This window comes from Columba livia, chromosome 4 (genome assembly GCF_036013475.1).
Source record: "Columba livia isolate bColLiv1 breed racing homer chromosome 4, bColLiv1.pat.W.v2, whole genome shotgun sequence".
Lineage (NCBI taxonomy): Eukaryota > Metazoa > Chordata > Aves > Columbiformes > Columbidae > Columba > Columba livia.
In genome coordinates this window covers 44559718-44580091 of record NC_088605.1, presented here as the reverse complement: position 1 = coordinate 44580091, position 20374 = coordinate 44559718, and the positions used below count along the sequence as shown (strand labels likewise).

Sequence of the window (20374 nt, the reverse complement as noted above, 5' to 3'; positions counted from 1 at the left end):
TATTTTGTTAATATTAATTCAAATCAGAGAGATTTTAAAAATGAGTCAACTTATTTTTGCCCTGTTGTGTATTGATAAGCATCATGGCTGAAAGCATTGTGGAGAAACTAGTTCAGCCAGGAGATGACACATTCCACGCAGGGGGAACTGCGATTTACCTATCAATGACAAGCTAACAAGGCACAGGTCAGGTCAGCTGACTAATACCAGAGATGGAGGATGTGCTGGAGGGCACATAGCCCCTTCTTCTGATATGCCCAACTCGGCAAACAAAGGGGAAAAGCTGAGACCCTTCAACGTGGCCTGGGGCTTGTCCAGACTTGTTGATCTTTTGCAATGACCCCTTCCCCGCGTGTCGCATATAGAGTTCACTGTCCCATCTGTTGGGACGGACATGCCCTTATGTGAATTATATTCAAGGATTAGTGTACCAAATAGCTGGGAAAATTAGCTTCAGTTACGCTGTGATTTATATCTATAAGCAGGTCAGGTATAGCAGGGATTGCAAGGAGGCTGACTCATTGTTTTTGCTAGAAGGATGTCTTTTATTCAGGGTGACAATGTGCAAAACAAAGAATGCATAGGTGATAAGTGAGAATTAATCAGAGATTAACTTTTCCTTATTGTACCCTGGGTTTAGAACTTAGGCACTTCTATAGTCTGCAGTGTCAAGGAGAAAAACCCAGAAGAGTGGTAGTCAGTAGTGTTCATCAATGGGCTTGAATTGTCTCTAGTAATAAAACTGAATAATCAGCATGTTTTTTACACCTATGAGGTTATTCTCTCTGCAGCATGGCCACAAGCATCATCCAGAAGGACCAGCTTTTGCTGAGTCTTACAAGGCAGTAATTAAAATAATGTATTGAAACACAAGGGTTTTAAAGCCAATCAGCTCCTTACTCTTCTGCTGTTAATAGATTTGCTTCTAGTTTTGGATTTATATTCCTGAAATGGAAAGTTATGTAAGGTATTTTGCAATTGCTCAGTGAGTCTCGACCTCAGAAACAACTTATTTTTAACATGACAAAAAATTCATTTCAGTAATACTATTTGTGGTCATAATGACTCATTTTATAAATTACATTTGCCATTGATGCTTGCATCACTATTCTTAACAATATAAATTGAATTTAAGAATAATTCGTCGAGTTTTATTTCTGAATTAATTATCTAGGAATGTGAACATCATGTCTCTGATTTTTGTTGGTCTTGTTTCTAGTGGAAGCTTTATATTACTGATTAATAATACTAGCAAATAATATTCCTCATAGAAGAGTATTACTGTTTTTCCATGGTGTTTATGTGTTCAGACAATTGCATTATTTTCCATAAATATATGCATGATAGAGTTTTCAATATTTTTTTTTTAATTCTCCTACATAATTGTTTTTCTTTCTCCCTCGTAGTCTGCTCCCAGTTTTCAAGAGGAGTCTTTGCTATTTTTGGATTCTATGACAAGAAGTCTGTAAATACCATAACGTCGTTCTGTGGGACTCTTCATGTCTCCTTCATAACTCCCAGCTTCCCAACAGATGGAACACATCCCTTTGTCATTCAGATGAGACCTGACCTCAAGGGAGCTCTTCTTAGCTTGATTGAATACTATCAGTGGACCAAGTTTGCATATTTGTATGACAGTGACAGAGGTAAGATGTGCTACTTTTTATCTGCATGCTCTTTGCTAGATGTATCTCACTGAAGTGCTGAATTAGTATTAGAAAAGTAAATGAGGAAAGGAATATTTACCTGCAGCAAGTGTGAGAGCAAGCTTAAATTTAGAAATGAGCATTTGGGACAGAAACAAAATTATTTAGATGAGAATGAAATTGTTACAGTATGTATTAATAGAATTGCAAGCATGTGCTGATAAGCAATGTGAGATTAATCACGTGTTGTAAAACAGTTCTATGAAAAGTTTTTCCTTTTTTTTTTAAAGAAACACCTAAACAGAAAAAAGCTATCTGAGCGTGAAGGGCAATCTACTACCTCAGGTTCACTCCACATATGCAAAATCAGTAGTTGGGCACCAAGCAAGCAAGAATCTTGGATAAAGTCGCTGCTTCTTTGGTGACTGCTTTCGATAAATACTCAAGTTTCTCTCTCTGTTGAGCTTAGATTTTTGTTGTTGTTGTTATTGTTAAACCCAAATAATTGTTTGTGAGCAATTTTCTCTGTGGTACAGCCTTCTCAAGACCTATGCCCTTTTATGGCTGTAGTTATAATAATGTAGTAGTTTATGAACTGGGAAAAAACACTTGCAAATTGCGGTATATTTATTGGTTTCCTGAGAAGAAGCAGACTACCCTTTCTGGAATTCCACTATTGTTATTCTCTCTTCAGGTTCTCCTCACTTAGTAGTCCTCGACTAACTTTTTTATATTCATACCTCCTCCTATTCCCTATAAAAAGGCTATTTTGTGGCTCACCTGCATGTTCATTGGCCAGAGTTGAATATTAAATGCACATTAAATGGTGAGATGCCATTAGATTTAAATAATGGTTGTACCACACTGTGATTTTTTGAATAATGAGATGACATTAGATTCTCTGCATTCTGATGCCATTTTGTACATTATGTTGTTCAGAAGCTGAAGGGATCTCCTCAAGACGGTTCTTTATCATTGTTGTAATCACTAAGCAAAACTAAAAACTGGTATGTTGCCGCCGAGAGTAGTATGTAGGATGATGAACCCTAAGCCCATTTCTCAGATCCTTTTCAAATTCACATTAAAATCAGAAACATCCACAGAAGTAAAACTACTTGTTTAGTCAATACTCTGTCAATCAGCTCGCAGTATGCAGTACGTGACCTGCCTGTGATTTATGTTTAGGAAATACTGAAAACCACCTAGTTCTTCTGAACTGCACAGCCTGAATCTGGTCAGGAATAACAGCATGAAATTGTTATTTGTAATCACCCTTTAATTATGCCTTTTTTTCTTCTGTGTTTGTTTTAATTGTGGCAAGGCACCCCAGTGATAACAAGCTCCAAGGCATGAAACTCCTACCTTTATGCTGAGTAAATCGTTGCTCCTCAGTGCTCCCACTGATTGCACAAGGTTAACCTGCAGAGTCAAGCAGTATGTAGTCAGTAACACTGACAAATCCTGAATACACAGGGTCCACAATTTCTAGAAACACTTTTGTGTGAGTTTTAATGTAGTGACAGTGACGTATATTTAGGGAGTGATATATAATAGTTTCACCTTAAACACTGAAATAAAAATAGTCAAAGAGACTGACTCTTCATGGAAGCTGTGAAAGCTAATAGGAATTAGTTTGACTTATTCCAAAAGAATAATTTATTGCTACTTTTACAGCTCCTCTGGGGTTAGAGGATGACTGGTTGAAGTGTAGGGCAATTTCACATCTCATTCCTGTCCATAAGAAGTGGGGCCATTCAGTATATGCATATCCAAGTTATTACTGGCTTAATAGGGCAGTTGCTCTCATATAATGTGGATTAGTGTCCTGTCCCCTCCTTGCCTCTTCTGTGTTGCCCATACTGAACAGTGGGTTTTGGAAAAAGTAGTGACATTATTGGAGGATTCTGTCTGTAAAAGAATTGCTTATTTACAGCCTCTGTTCAGTCCTCCTTTTTAGAAATCACTGAATTAAGAATTTGTCTCATGCTGATCAGAAGAGGTTCAGGCACATGAGGTTCCCAAACAGAAGATTTTCTGCAGTTCAAAAAAAGCAACTGCAGTTGTTTGAGTTTTCTCCTCTGCAGAGTCCTCCTTCCATTACCAAGTATTTCTGTGAACCCTTCTTTTGTTTGTTTGTTTTGCATTCTTTTGCAATGTGTTATTGCTATCAGAATAAACTAAACTGTATGGGAATGAAAAATCTGCCACCTATAAAAAGCAAGAAATCCAGGCATCCATTTAACATCTCTGTAGAGAGCACGCCAAGAAAAGGCAGTCCCTAGGAAAAATGGGAGATCAGAGGAGTAAGATATAGAAAACCTTCGTAATGGATAGTATTAACATTAATAGCCTGTATTAATTTATGCATAACTGAGTTTCTGTTTAGCTGAGAGGAAACATACAGACACATTGGAGGACCTGAAATCTACTAAGTGAGATCTAAAACAATGATTCAGATTGTATCTGTTTCAGTTTGGAGTGTTTTGTTTTTTTTTTGGTGTGTGGGGTTTTTTTTAATTATTATTTTAAATTATCATCTAAAGTATTATTTTGAGACACAGACTAATTTTGCTGCTTTATAATGTTTTAAAATATCCCATACATCTTTTAGTTTGCTTACATTTATTATCTTTTGTTTTTAGTACAAGTTCTCCCCATTTGTCTTTAACGTGTTATAAATAGTCTATATGTAGCCTTGGACTGCAGTTATCTAGTATTTTAAAATAAATATTCATTGCATGACACACAAAACTTCCTCTCAGTCTTCTTTAAAGACAACATAGAAAACCAGAACTATTTGAGATAATAATTGGATTTATGCTTTTGGAAGCCTGCCATTTTCTACCTTTGCTGATGACCAATCTTGCGTAGTGCTTTATGTCGTTACTATTTTCACTGATAAAACTGAATTACTAAACACTGGCCAATCTTAATTTAATTATGTATTTACAAACGGTGAGACAAATTAATTCTCACTACTTTCTATGTTTATGGGCATAACCACTATTATTTCTCATGAGAGTTATAACTTCCTTATAGCTTCCTTTACATAGCAAGTCAGAAATTTGTCTCAAAGAAATGACTTCTGGTGATCTGTGGTTTCAGGGGAGATGAATGTGCAAAAATGTCAAGTGACTTGTGAGAAGGTCTAATTTTCTTTTTTTCTATAATACTGTTTGCTATGCTTAAAATTGCTCTCTAGAATTATGTAGCATTCTCTGGAGGGAATTTAAATATAACAAGTCTAATTCCTGTACTGCTGGAAACTGTTAAAACGGTATTTGTTGTATAGCAGAAATTAATTTCTGGCAGTAATTTTCATGTTTCTGTACTCCATTATTTAATCCTTGAATAGGAAAACCAGTTAAGTAAAATCTTCATTGATTCTACAATACGTTGTAGGCAATTGCAGCTGTACAGACATCACAGCTTCCTAGCAGGAACAGCTGATAAAATGGAGGCAAACTTCTGTAGACTGTTTGTAGGAGTTAGCATGGAGCCTACTTATCTATATGAAAAAATATGTCTCAGCACATCTTCTTTCATAATCAGGGATATGACTGTAGCCAGCAGAAATAATAATTCCATTAGCACCACTGCAGAATATGGGAATTTTGCCGTAGACCTTAGTGAGGTCTGGGATTAAATACAGTATTGCTCAAGCACTCAGAACAGAATCAATTCAATAGCATTTTGTAATAAGCAGCTGATGCTCTTGCTGTAATTACGTCACTTCTCTCTTAGAAGGCCTCTTTCCCAGCATGTGGAATCTGAGCAGTGGATCAGTGAAAGCAGCAAAATCCCATGCCGAAGAAGGTTGAAGCAAAACCAAAAGGTTGTCCATACAGGGCTCTAGCCTGATTCCTTGCAGCGGTGTAAATAGAAATTTCACGCAATTAGAAGTGAATGGGCCCACTCATATCTTCATTTCTGAGTCCTAACAATGTGTGACAGGTCAAACAAGTTACAGGGAAATCTTTAATAAGTAATCTCATAAATCACATTCTAGAAGCTTGTTACTCCCAAAGCTTTATCAGTCATATCTTCTGTTTTCTTCTGAACTTCACTAGGCTTATCAACATTGCAAGCTGTGCTGGATTCTGCTGCGGAAAAGAAATGGCAAGTGACTGCTATCAATGTAGGAAATATTAACAATGACAGGAAAGATGAAACTTACCGTTCACTGTTTCAAGATCTAGAGGTAAAAAAGGAAAGGCGAGTGATTTTGGACTGTGAGCGCGATAAAGTCAACGACATTGTTGATCAGGTTTGCTATTCTCCATTTTTCAGTGACACTAGTTAGCTGTATTCTATAAGTAATTGTAATGAGTCAATTTCTCTCGCTCCTATTTTGCGATTATTATGTGTCATTTGGAAGTGACAGGTTTGTATTGAGGACCACATATATATCAGGCAGAAAGTGAAACTACAAATCCTATAATCATTCCCTTTGTTCATCTGGATTATTCCATATGCTTTTATATCCTGATTATATTAAAAACAAAACAAACCCAAAACCCAAACAAACCAAAACAAACCCACCAAACTTGTTAAGGCTATTTCACAACCTGAGTAGCGTACCATATTACATGTGGTTGATACACTATTGTAGATGATGCATTACAAAGTTATATTATGTGTAGGAATTAGTTCTCCTTATAACCAGGAAGTGTTTTCTGCTTCTAATGCTTTTTCCAATAAACTTTCCATCTTAGGAAGGCTGCTTCAACAGCTTCTCTTTTCCATTTAACTCCTTTCGTAGTTCATGTTTCTAAGCTCTTTGTCATTTGTACTGTCCTTGGATCTCTCTTCATTTTGCTCCCTCTTAAAGTGTGTTAACCAAAATTAGATGCTGTATGCCATAGCTAAGGCCTCCTGAGTTTTAAACAGAACAGAAAATTATGTCTTCTCTCCTCCTGCATGTATATTATTTACAAAAATGATTTTTATATATAAATATATATTATTTTTTTTTTACAACAGCATTGCAGTGCTCTGATTCAAATTGTTGTCTTACTTTCAAATCCACGTCTTCAGTCCTAGTGTCTAAGAAGGTCTTACTGTCTCTCTATCTTCTTTTCATGCATTCAGAGCACAAGGGAAAATTATAAGGATAGCTGCCTGTTGTCTTGAGCTTGACCATGTGAGACTGTGCACATTTGTAGGGATATATAATCAGAGTGTAGATATATTGGTTTGAAGCTTTTTTGAAGGACTTGTTGTGTAACTCTTTCTTATGAAGGTCATTACATTTTGGAGAGACTCAAGCAAGGAGCAGTGTCCTACATGGAGTGCATTGCATTTATCTGTTTTATTTGGAATTCATATCCACAAACTCTTACCCTGATTTTCACGATTAATTAGAATTTGATCTTGTTCTTCAGAGCATTTGCAACCTCCATATCACCTGTGGCTTTTTTAAAATAATATTTTCTTATTTGTTATCCATGTCAAGGAATGTACTGAGTAGAGCAATACTTAAGAGAAATAGTACTTAGAGGTCCTCTTCAGCTGATTCTGTGTGGCTTTTCAAACCATTGTTTACTTATCTTAAAGTGACTTTTAGTGTTGTGCATGTTCCGTTAAGAGCTTGTAATGATGTCATATAGGATAAAAGCCTTATTATACTCAAGATATGTCACTTCTGCTGTTTCCATATTATCTATTAGGTTAACTATCATGTCAGAGAAAGGAAAGAAATTGCTTTGACATATTTTGATCTTGGCAAGACTATATTGACTGTTTATTTATTATTCTACAGATGATTTTGAAATTAATTATTTTACATTCATTTAATCTCTTCCTTGATATGAATGTTTGTCTGACTATAGGTTTCTTCAGTTTTTTCCTTTTACCACTTTTTAAAGACAAGATCTCTCTGTACCCTTTAGATACCTCTCATTTTTACTGTCTTTGTTTGTTTAGTAGTAGAACTACCATTTTCTATGGCTGCTTCTTATTTGATTGCAGCTCTGGGATATTTTTCTTATCCTAATCGCACTTTGATGGATTCTGCCTTCTTTTGAGATTTTCTCAGTTTATCCCCACAGACTTTTGCTATTTCTTAAGCATACGGGTGGGTAAACTTTTGTTTTTGCTCTTTTGATTTGTAAGTCACTGAAGAATTCTAGGTAACTGTGAATCAGCTACACTGGTCAGTTAATATAATTCCAATTAGTTTTTCACCTCAAAACAGTTTACTGCTATGCCCTAGAATATGGTATTTTAAACTGCTGTCAGCTGTCTCATGTGGGTTTAGCCTTGAGATTCTCTTTGCAAGATACTGTAGCAATTTCTGGAGTTCAGTCTGGTTTTTAAGTCCATTATCCTATCACTCTAGGTCTGCAACTTCCTTTTCTTACGTAAAAATGTAAACTCACTTTCAATTTCTCAGGTAGCCTGAAATAAAATCTAAAATAACTATTTCTCTATTAATTTCCTCTGTCTCTTAAAATGAAGGTCTGTGCTGAACAATTAATTTCTTGGCCTTTGAGTGTGTTCTTCTGATTTTCTTTTCCGAAAGCAGAATGTGCACTTCAAGTCTTTCTTTGCTACTGGATTTATTATTTTAAAATTCTTTTAATTCCTACTCCCAAAAAAACCTTCAGCAATTTCCTTCTTTTCTTGAGGGTGCACTTTGTATCAGTATCTCTTTTCTTTTTTTCTCTGTATTTTTACTGAGAGACTTGCAACAGGCTTCCTGTTGACTAGATTTTTCCTGAATACTGAAGTATTATTTGCAGTCTTTATATATAGAGCAACGACTTTTTTACTTTCTTCCTTGCTTTCTATTCTTGAACAAATCTTCTATTGTAGCACTTTGATTTATTACACTAACATTGTAAACTGTGGTGGCAACCTCAGGTTCACCTAGTTATGCTCTGTAGACCTTGGATCTTTGTACAGACGCACAGTGTGTTTGCTAAGTCGCTTCATCATTCTTATTTTCTGTTTTGTGTTATAGTTTCTCTTCCAGATTTCAACAGTTTATGTAAGTTGAAGTTGAAAAATATTTCAGTTCCCAGCTCTCTTCAGACTAGTTTATATCCCTCTTCTCTGATTTGGCAGGTCAGTGTTACCATGCTCTTCATCATATAGTCTCTATCCTCAGCCAGCTTCCTTTGCAGAATCTCATTTACCCCTGATGATACCCTCTGGTAAGCTCTGCGATTGCTGCTATTTCTTGTCCATCCCTGCTTGAGATGCTAGTCTAAACTAGGGACACTGGTGAATACCTTTTGTGTCCTAAGCTCCTTCATCATGGCTTTTGGATCCACCACTGAATCTTCTCAAAGTTTTAACTGGCAGCATCCTTAATGTTCACATGAAGGAGTGACACATAGCGATGTTTCAGAAAGCTAGATTAATGAAATAGTACCCAGTGGCAGTTAGAGCATGATTACTAACTATTGATCCAAAGACTTGCAGCCACTGGTCGTTTTCTCAGATACCAGTGAAGAAGAAACATTTTATGCAGAAGAACTAATCTGTTTGGTCTAGCAAAATTTTCTTTGGAAGCAGCAGCTGCATAAGAAATACATCTGAAGATAGTTCTAAAACCTTTCTATAAGTAGTGAGTTTTAAGTAGTCTGAACCAAATAACTGGTTTAGAATAATAAAGTTCATATATCATGTATATATTGAGCTCAGAAGAGGAATAATTGAATAACTTCTATGGCCCATCTAATGTGATTCCTCTCAATCTTAAACTCTAGTAACATAAAGCTTATTGTTAAACACTGCCTTCAGTTATATTCCTGTAACTTCATTAAAGCAAGTATATGGAATGTTGTTCACTACTATCTTGATATAAGTTACAGGATACCTATTCTGAATATTTTAGTTATATGTTAAATGAGGAAATAAATGAATCGTCCTCTCTTGATTAAAGTTGTTGTCATTGTTCAAAAGATGGAAGAAACCTCTAGAGTCTTCTTATTTCTCTTTCTTCAGAGAAGTGTTTTGCTTCAGATGGAAACTTCCTGTGCAGACATAGTGTTAACTACGAGTATTTGGGAGAAGAATCCATGGTACATGCTTGCCAGTGGAGACTGCTGAGAAACCACCACCTTTGGGAGAGATTATGAGGAAGCTGTAGGGCAATAAACAACAATTTTAACTATAAAGACCTCCTTATAATGTAGATTCTTTTATTAATGTCAGTGAGCTTTTAAGCTTTTTCTAGTTCAAAGAAGGTTACAATTCTGCTACAAAGGGAGACTAATCTCAGCAGGAATCTCTGAGGCACAGGACTTCTACTGCATGACACCTGCTTCCTTCCTGTCCAGGTTGTACCTTTAATACAAATCATAGTAATTAGCATTCAGCTCCTCTGCTTACAGATCTTGGGACTTGGACTTCAACATGACTAATTTCCGTCAGCGAAGAGCATGTTCAGTGGTGCATTAAGTAAAATAAAAAGTAAAGTACTGAACAAACCCAGTATTGCATACAAGAAAGCTCATAACTAGCTTTTACATCATACTGCATTTTGTAGTTTTTACGTCTCAGTCCATATATCAGGTGAACATTCTCCATTACAGGGATATTTCTTTTTTTACAGGTTATCACAATTGGTAAACATGTTAAAGGATACCATTATATCATTGCAAATCTGGTAAGCATTTTTAATATTTAAAATACGTCTGTGACTCATTTTACTGTTTATGGAAGCACATCAGCTATTATTTTGTTTTAAATGCATTTTAGAAAATAGAGAAAAGCTAAGTGTCATTTTGCATCTCTGAATGAATGCATGTGTTGAGATGGTATTTGTTTTAACGGCTGAGTCTTTTCAGGGCTTAAATACTTCCTGTAATATTCCCATCAGTGGGCATGAAGGTTGCTTAGCACTCTCAGTAGAGCTGCATCCCTTTTTCTACATACTTTAGAAAAGTAGAGTACAGAAATAAAAAAAAAAAACAAACACAACTTTGCAGATTATAGGCTCACACATTCATTCAGCAAACTAGTATTTCTTCTTCCACCTCCAAAGTATGTAAAAATTACAATTCTCAGCTTTCATTCTGCTAGACCAGTGAGTCTTAGCTTTACACATCTTCTTTTCTCAGGTTGACTTGGTAATCAGTTTCAATTAATCCTTATTGAGCATGGCTGATCACATAGTATAGCTAGTAATGTTTTTCTAAGGAGAAAGGTTCAGGAAACTCACTAAATTCTGTCAAGGTAATTTTTTTGAAATTGTATCTAAAGATTAAGGGCCATTTTACTGACATTAAAGTCAACAGCACTTATTTACTGAAGCTAGGGAATGTTAAATGTTATCCTTTTTTTTTTTTGTAACAGATACAAAGTAAATTCTGCAGGCTTGAGTCTCAGTTATTCTGTTCCAGAAAAAAGTTTTGGGATTTGCATGGTGTGAGTGCCTCTAAACATTTTTTTTTGAGCATTTATTCTTGGCCTGTGATAGCGTTTGGTATAAATTCCAGGAGAGCCCTGAGTACTCTAATTTACACCCTGTCTTCCATGGTCCTTTGAGGGGCCTGAGAGAACAGAACAACCATAGGGTGTCTATCATACTTCAGATATCGTAACTCCTGTCTCTTCCCAACCTGTGATCAAAACACTTTCCCCCTTCAGGCAGGGAGTATTCTGAAGAATCATGTATGTCACTAGACAGATGAGAGGAAGCCTTATACTCTAAAGACCTATTTAAAGGCAGAACAGTGGGATTTCATTTTTATATTTTTTAACTAATTTTTAGGATAAAGAAGTTCAGCTACTGATATTCACAAAGCAAACATAAAATTCTTACAAAATTTGAAAAACTCTCTAACTGCTAGACGTTTGTATTTTTGCATTGCAAATGTTGTATAAATTGTCTTTTAGTCTTAAGGGAAATAAACATTTTAGAACAGTTGCCTAGTGTATTTCATTATGTTGACTGGTTGCTATTTTAGCCATAGCTTTAAGCTTGTAAAAGTAAGCCCATAAGATCTAAAACTTATTGAATATTGTATTTTAAAGCTGTTTAATATAATATTTGCTTCCTGCAAATTTATACAGTTTTAATGCAAACATTGTAGATCTTTTGTATAATATCATATAAATAGATATGGTAATGATTTTAAAACTGTATTTTTTTCTGTCAGAAAGAAAACTTATCTAGTACTTGATTATATCCCATCTTCTTCAATTAATCCACCTTTTTTCTTTTCTTGACGAATAATATGCTTCTTCAGTTTTATCAGCCAGTCAAGACATTCATCTATTTTAAGAATAAAACATGCTGATAGATGGAGAAAGGATCAAAGTATACAATGAATGTTCCTGTTCAAACTTTAAGCTCACAATAATATTGAAGAAAGTTTCATGATCCTTGTAGAAATGTCTATTAGCATGCAGTGAGACATCATTGTTGGGTATCATTAATATGCAATAATTAAAGAGCATCTAGTATAGCAATTGTAGCAACTTCTGAAAATGTGGTCTGAAGTTACTACCTCTTTTTATGTTTCTTCAGAGCATTCATTTAAACTGAAGTGTCTGGAATCAGTATTTCGTGTAAGTTCATTTGTATGGTCATTTAGGACAAGGTAAAACACAGAACATGGAAAACAAAACATGTACTGTTTGTACGAATGAGAAGTAGTTCTTTATACTGGAGGGAGGAGGCAGGGGAAACGGTAAGTCCTTCCACATGCTTTAGTGTTTCTAGCAAAAAGAGGACTCAGCTATGGCTGTAACTATTCCTGACTGAAACCTGCTTGCCTGTTATTAATGTCAGTGTTCCCTTTCTCATGTAAGCAGTCCCATTGAAGTGAACAGGATTGTTCAGGAATGTGAGCATGGCAAGGCTGGATCCACTCAGCCCTTGCTCTATAAAGATGTATGTCTAGTGAGGATTGAGGGGCATTGCTGGCTGCTGGAGCTGACAGCTTAATCTTGGCAGCCCAGGATTAAATTTGGATCCTGTTTGAGGAAAATGTTGGCTTACACTTCTGCAGTAGAAGTCACATGGTAACTCTTTATTTGTATATGCTCTTGAGAGATCTGCCAAAAGTGTTGGAATAACAGACAATGTTTTCTGTGCCCAGGGATTTACTGATGGAGATTTGTCAAAAATTCAGTTTGGAGGAGCTAACGTCTCAGGATTTCAGATAGTTGACTATGATGATCCTCTGGTGTCAAAGTTTATACAACGTTGGTCAACATTGGAGGAAAAAGAATATCCTGGTGCACACACTAGTACAATTAAGGTATGTCTTATATTTGCTTTAACCATGACAGATGTACAGGAAGTGAGAGAATTGGAATAGAAAGATGAGAGATGGAGAAAGCCCTTCAAAATCAGCTGTGTTAGCACAATTTTATATTTCTCTGGGGTACTTTTAACATTCTCTATTCTAGGACTGGTTTAACAAAGATACTGCACTGTCAAAAAGGTTTGAGACAACTTTAATTTTTCTTGTGTCACTGTAAATCTGCAATTGGCAGCTTGTTAGGTAATTGATTTGAATGTGATGACATATTAAATATCTGCTGCCTTTTTTTTTTTTTTCTCTTCCTTTCTGTTTCAAAATGTTTTAAAGGCAAATATGTAGTCATACATAGACTTCCAGGGAGAACAGGTCTGGCTCTTTCTGCTATAACATAATCTCCCAAAGAAATGGTAAGACAGTTGTTTTGAGACAGATGCCTAAATCCCACAGAGACTGTTAAAATTCTACGGTATGCCTGAGATACAGAATCGTGGTCTGTTTTCAGGCCTGAGTGACACCAAATGTGACAATGCACAGGTGGTTAAACGTCCTCACCTTGTTTTTCCCTCTGGATAAAATTGGATTAATAGTGCCTTCTTACCTCATGTGACTGTTCTGAGGATCAATTAGTGCTTGCAAGATGTTAAAAAGAATAATGCAATTTTAAAGCTAAATAATTTTTCTTTTAAATAATATGATCAGAAATTTTATTAAGAATAAGTATACTTAGATAACTCTAAAATGTGCTAAGACAAAAAGATAGATGGCAAATGTTCTAGGCATAACTTTTGTGTGTTATATTTTGAATATGAAGCATATTCTTGATTTATAATGAGATGGATAAGAAGCTTGAGCAAGGAATGCAAGACCCATTTTTTAAATTCCTAGAACAAAAATTCTGTGAACTGCACAACCTTAATTTAAATTAAGAAATAAAGTTTGTAGGTTCCCTTTTTCTGAGGCCAGATTTGCAGGAGACTTAGTCAAAGCTATGATTTTTTTTTTTTTTTTTTTTGTGGGGACTTAGGCAAAACTGTGTTTTTTCTGTGGTTATATTTTTTATTCGAAAATGTTTGACAGTATAAGTAAATTTCTCATTTGATGTTTGACACAATAAACTAGAGTCTGTGTCATGCCTTTAGATACATATTTTACATTGTATGTAATATAAATGTAATATGTATTGCTCCCATTTAGGAAAAAGGGAAGGGATATGGTTGCTTGACCAACCTCATAGCCTTTTATGAAGGTATAACGAGGTGGATAGATGATGGCAGGGCGGTGGATGTGGTCTACCTTGACTTCAGTAAAGCATTTAGCACAGTCTCCCACAGCATTCTCATAGCTAAACTGAGGAAGTCTTGTCTGGATGATCGGGTAGTGAGGTGGGCTGTGAACTGGCTGAAGGAAAGAAGCCAGAGAGTCGTGGTCAATGGGGCAGAGTCCGGTTGGAGGCCTGTATCTAGTGGAGTGCCTCAAGGGTCGGTGCTGGGGCCAGTACTGTTCAATATATTCATCAATGACTTGGATGAGGGACTAGAGTGTACTGTCAGCTAGTTTGCTGATGACACCAAGCTGGGAAGAGTGTCTGACACACCAGAAGACTGTGCTGCCATCCAGCGTGACCTGGACAGGCTGGAGAGCTGGGCAGGGAAAAATTTAATGAAATATAACAAGGGCAAATGTAGAGTCTTGCATCTGGGCAGGAACAACCCCAGGTTCCAGTATAAGCTAGGGAATGATCCATTAGTGAGCAGTGTAGGGGGAAGGGACCTGGGGGTCCTGGTGGACAGCAGGATGACCATGAGCCAGCACTGTGCCCTTCTGGCCAAGAAGGCCAATGGCATCCTGGGGTGTATTAGAAGGGGGGTAGGTCAAGAGAGGTTCTCCTTCCCCTCTACTCCACCCTGGTGAGACCACATCTGGAATATTGTGTCCAGTTCTGGGCTCCTCAGTTCAAGAAGGACAGGGAACTGCTGGAGAGAGACCAGTGCAGGGCAACCAAGATGATTAAGGGAGTGGAGCATCTCCCTTATGAGGAAAGGCTGAGGAAGCTGGGTCTCTTTAGTTTGGAGAAGAGGAGACTGAGGGGTGACCTTATTAATGTTTACAAATATACAAAGCGTGAGTGTCACGAGGATGGAGCCAGACTCTTCTCGGTGACAAACCGAGAAGACAAGGGGTAGGACAAGGGGTAATGGGTTTAAGCTGGAACATAAGAAGTTCCACTTAAACTTGAGAAGAAACTTCTTCTCAGTGAGGGTAACAGAGCACTGGAACAGCCTGCCCAGGGAGGTTGTGGAGTCTCCTACTCTGGAGACATTCAAAACCCGCCTGGACACGTTCCTGTGTAGTCTCATCTAGGTGTTCCTGCTCCGGCAGGGGGATTGGACTAGCTGATCTTTTGAGGTCCCTTCCAGTCCCTAGCATTCTATCATTCTATGATTCTATGGCTGTGGGTGATTAATACAATTCTTTAGTCTCTCTGATTCTTGAGTGCCCAAATTTACCTACCTACCTGCTAATGTTGCAGAATTGTAGTCTGGAAATAATCACAGTTAAATGCATGGCTAATGTAAAATACCTAACAGAAACCAAGATGCTGTTTTTCTCAATGGAAAACTAAATAGGTGGCACACAGATCTGGCACCTCAGATATTACTTAAAATAGGTGGGGAATTGCATGTGTGTTAGATAAGATGAAGTGGTTGCAATTTTTTGTTGCAGCATTAAAATCTTTAAGTTTATCACAGATCAACTTTATTTAAACCTTTATTTATTCCATGATAGGTCCTTTCAATTCTGCTAGAAATTGGAAGAGTTGAAGGAGAGTTTTTGAAAAAATCTTATGGTTTTGAGGTTTATTTTATTATTTTATTTTATTATGGATAGGAAAAATAAACTAATTGAAAGATTGAAATATTTTCCTGCTTGCCATCACATGTGAGGACAGAGCTGTGTCGCGTTTCATTCCTATCCTTGAGGGAGCCAGAGCAGAATCATAGAAATCATAGGAAAAGGACAAGAAAGGTGTTTGAGCAGTCAGTCACCTGGTCCATCCTCCCTTCCTGAAGGCAGAATCAGCTATACCTGTGCAGTTCCTGCGTATAGTGATTTCAAAACCTCCCTAAGCATTCTGTTGCAGAGCATAAATGGTCTTGGTTTTAGGTTTTTTGTTTGTTTGTCTTAAAGTAGCCTTTATATTGCCTAATCCATTACTCCTTTATCTGTTTCTAATGGATACAAGGAAGTTCCCGGTTTTAGCTGTCCTATATTTGAAGATGGCTGCCGTATTTGTCCTTGCTCTGCTCCCTGCTAAACTAGATGATCCCTTTCCCTTTGCATTTTCTCCTATCAGATCCTGTTCGTCATTTTGCTCTGGAACCTTTCTAATTGGTACTCATCTTCTTTGAAATGCCAGACTGGGACTTGGTACTGCATCACATCTGTGTGCTGTGCTGTAGAGATCAAAATAATAGCTTCATGTATCTCAGAGACAGTACTCCTTTCAAGGCTTTCTTTTGTGTTACTTTTGGTTGTGTTTTGCGTTTTGTTGTGTGGTTTTTTTGTGTTTGTTTGTTTGTTTGTTTTTGTATTTATTTTGTTTTATTTTTGCTGTTGTTGTTGGGGTTTGTTTGGTTGTTTGTGTTTGTTTGTTTGTTTGTTTGTTTGTTTTTTTCCTCACCATCATGACACTGTTGGAAAATATTTATCAGGGGATACACACTAACATCCAGATCTTTTTCTGCATTGCTTTTCTGTACTGCTACCAATTTAGACACATTCATACCATATCTATGCACTTGATCATTCCTTTAAAGTACAGAATTTTTCATCTATTTTTGTTGAACTGCATTTCCTACCTGTTCTTCCTAAACATGCCATTCCTTCTTACATAAATATTCTAGCTGTGTTCATTATCATTTACTTCTTGGAACAGTGTATAAACATCTAAGTTATTTAGCAGGTTTAACTCACTGGTCTCCCATTTTTTCCTTCTGTGATCTTATGAATTGTATTCCTCTCCTTTTGGTTTTAAGGCAGTTGTTCAAATTGTCAGTGGTTATAAATGAGCTCTTGCCACTAGTTCCCAAAGAATCTAGGAAACTATCACTGCCAATTGTATATGAAACAGGAAGGCTAATGAAAGTCCTGTATTACCAATACAGCAATGAGAGGAGGTTACATGCCCCTAGCAGGTAATGTTAGCCCTGGGATTGCTAATGTTATCTCATTGCAGGCAATGGCATCACAACTGTGTTGTATTATCTTATTTTTGTGATCCAAAAAGGAGTATACATTCCTTTTACATTATAAAATGCAAGTCAATGGAATATGACTGAGCCAATGTGACAAGACATGTCACAGCACTCGAGTCCTGAAAATGTAGAAAGATGCCTCTTTCTAAAAAAACATGCATTTTAAAGCAATGAACTTTTCAAGAAAGAATAACATTGTTGAAAACATGTTCTACAAATTCCCAGAAGAGGACCTGAATCAAATTGCTTTAAAAATGCATCTTCACGATTTATAAATGATTAACTGTAAGAAATTGCAGTCTTAGGACATGGATGAGAAGAGGCACTGATTTTATTTGTTGCTGCACTGCACCTGTACTGATAAAAACCACAAGATTTAAAGGTAAAGCAGAATGCTTAAAACTCTAGTGCTTTGCTGCCTTTTTACAAAAAGTATTTTCATTTTTCAAAATAAAGCTGATATACTGTTTACCCCAGAGTAAATTTAAAACATATCTTTTGTAATTGAAGGTGTTACCAGTCTCTGCATGCAATTCTAGATGAGCCAATAATGTGTAGATCTTGAAACCTACCACGGAGCATCCTGGTTAATTTTTTTGTCATGCAGCAAAACAAAAGCCACATTTCATTTTATGAAGGCCTAATAATAACAAGCCGAAGTCCTCTTTTGATCCATTATTGTGTATTTACAAATATGCTGGACTTTCTTACCCTTAGTGCGTCAGGCTATAATATCTGAAGCAAACCTCTTGCCGTTGTGGAAGGACACTGAAGGCAAACACATCCATTCACATCCAGCTGTTCCAGTTCCTAATCTGATTAACCCATTCTGTTTGGGGGCAGCCTTTGGTTTAATTCCAGGAAGAAGTTCAATTGGTACCTCCTGAAGGCTAGGCAGACTTAAGTACTAAGTCATCGTACTCTGTGATGAGCTTTTCTAAGAGCAACATGAGGCTTGGTGTGTGCAAGTATCTGAGCCAAGTTGTGTATGATATATACAGAAACTACATGCAGCATGCAGAAAATAATTTGGGGCTGCCTGGTTGAAACCCCAAGGCAGTTCGGACTCCTAGAGGATACCATTGTGTTGGAAGATGGTAACACCCCCAGTACTTATTGCAGCTGTTTTCAATGGATTAAACTGCTTCATGCTTGTACATGATGTTTCAGATGTTCAGAATTCATAGGATTGCATTTCAGGCTTCATAATGTCTTTCCCCCACACACAATCAAAGCATAACTATGATAACAAAATGAGAGATTGGTTTTGCCTTCTGATTTCGCCTTTAGTAGTTTCACCTTTTCAAGTCTCTTTTATAGCCAAGTCATCTAGTCTTTTAGAAAATTATTATGAAATCTATTTTTTTTCAAAGATAGTGTGATTCTAGAATTTGAAGTGTTTGTATAGTACCAAACAGTGCTCTCTTTATGATAAAATTGCAAAAGTTGAAAACTGCCAGTCTAGTAATTCAGGAAGAATGAGGCTTGTCATTCAAATCTGCTGTTTGAACTCTACTGGTACCGATTTACCTCAAATATGGAATACGGAGAACATGCAGACAAATATAAAAATACCTATTTTGCTTGCAGAAATAATTACAGTTCAGATGACTCACTGATAATAACAAACAAAGAAGAGAAGAGTGAAAACTTTTCTTCAAACTAGAAATTCAGATAGAATTTAGTCTAGATATAGACAACTAAGCAAAAGCATACAATTAATGAATTAGACAATACCATCATTTTGGGGCATGCCACTTATGATTGCAAGTGTGTTGGAAAATGGTTTTCTAATACCAGGCATTTTATTAAGAGTTATAAGTGATATTCTGTTGCACCTGCTATGGTTTTAATGGAAAATTGTGATTGATTATGCCTCAATTAAAGTAGATTATAATGATTTATGAATATTAAAAAAAAAAAAATCAGCTAATTTCAGTATTTATTATGTGATTTAGTCAGGAACTAAGTGTCCTTGTAAAACTGTAATTTTTTTCTGGCTACATTTTCCAGTCCTTGTGTTTTGGTTTCCTGAGCATAAAAATATACATGTAGCAGCTGGCATTCCAGATACTTGGTTTCACTGGGCTTTTGAATCCTACCGTTCAATCTTCTCTACTTCCAAAAAAATATACGAAAAATGTAGACCTAAGAAATTTCAGTGTTAAACTTACGCTTCTTTTTAATACCTTAAGGCTCTTTTCCGTAAGTAATCGCTAATTCCAGCATAGTTGGTTCATTGTTTTTTTTAAAGAAAACTCAATTAAAGAATGGAACATTTAGTCAGTGAAAGCAGTGGATGGTTTGAGGCAATATCTGTAGATTTGTCTCAGACATACAGAGGGCCTATTGACCCAGATCCTTCGATCCTGCAAGTGAAAGTGCTTGAACTGTGCCAAAGCAAAAGTATTTGCCAGGGTTCAGAAAACTACAGAGCCAAGTCCTGATGTCCCTATGCAGCTCTGTTTCTTTGAATTATTAATGATTATAAGTGTTTAAGGATCTTCAGCCAACAAAGTGCAATGGATTCCTCCTGCCTGTTTTCCCAGGAACTCACTTATTTCAACCAGCACTTCAACTGAATGTGTTCTTTTTCCCTGCCCTGATAAGTGAATTTGTGCAAGGTGTATTGTAATGTCAGGTTCAGGTACCTCTCCTACAGATTGTTACAGAGAGTGACGATGATTCAGAATATATTAAAATCAAATTAAAATATCATTATTGTGGCTTTATTAAATAGGCTGGTGAAAAATTTCAATCTAAAAAATCCTCATATGAAGTTACAATATAGAATCATTTCTGTTGCAGTGTTGTTCAAATTCTAGGGTAAATAGATTATTTCCATTAATGTATATAGAACTTTCTGTTGGATATGAGTAAAAATAATATAACTGAAGAGCCAAATAGAGTTTTCAGGTTATTATAATTCATATAGTATTAGTCATTTGATAAGACAGAATAATCTGTTCTCTAATCTCTCTTCTACCATTTTCTTAATTGCGTCAATCATGAATTATTCTACTAGAAAAAAACCTAAAATACATTTTTATAATAATCGTAGTAACTTTCTTTGGGTTAAAAGCTCAACTCACAAAGGATATTTACCATAGATAATAATGCTTGGATGACCATTTGTTTTTAATAAAAAGAGCAAAAGAGCAGTGATTGAAGACTACATTTCAGTAAATATTTTAGAAAAAGAGCATTTTATATTTTAAAATTTATGTCTGCTCTAAGTCACATATGC

At 36.2% G+C, this 20374-nt stretch overlaps 1 protein-coding gene across 7 annotated transcripts in view; it reads left to right on the top strand.

Annotated features, from left to right (window-relative positions):
- Window positions 1–20374, top strand: part of GRIA2 (glutamate ionotropic receptor AMPA type subunit 2) — a 92706-nt gene that overhangs the window by 38774 nt on the left and 33558 nt on the right. For all 7 annotated transcript variants that reach the window (XR_010471998.1, XM_065060028.1, XM_065060026.1 and 4 more), the window contains 4 exon segments: window positions 1407–1646; window positions 5717–5913; window positions 10210–10263; window positions 12704–12865. Coding sequence is in view for 6 of the 7 variants with exons in the window: in XM_065060028.1 (XP_064916100.1) it covers window positions 1407–1646; window positions 5717–5913; window positions 10210–10263; window positions 12704–12865 (653 nt within the window). In the remaining variant the exon portion in view is untranslated.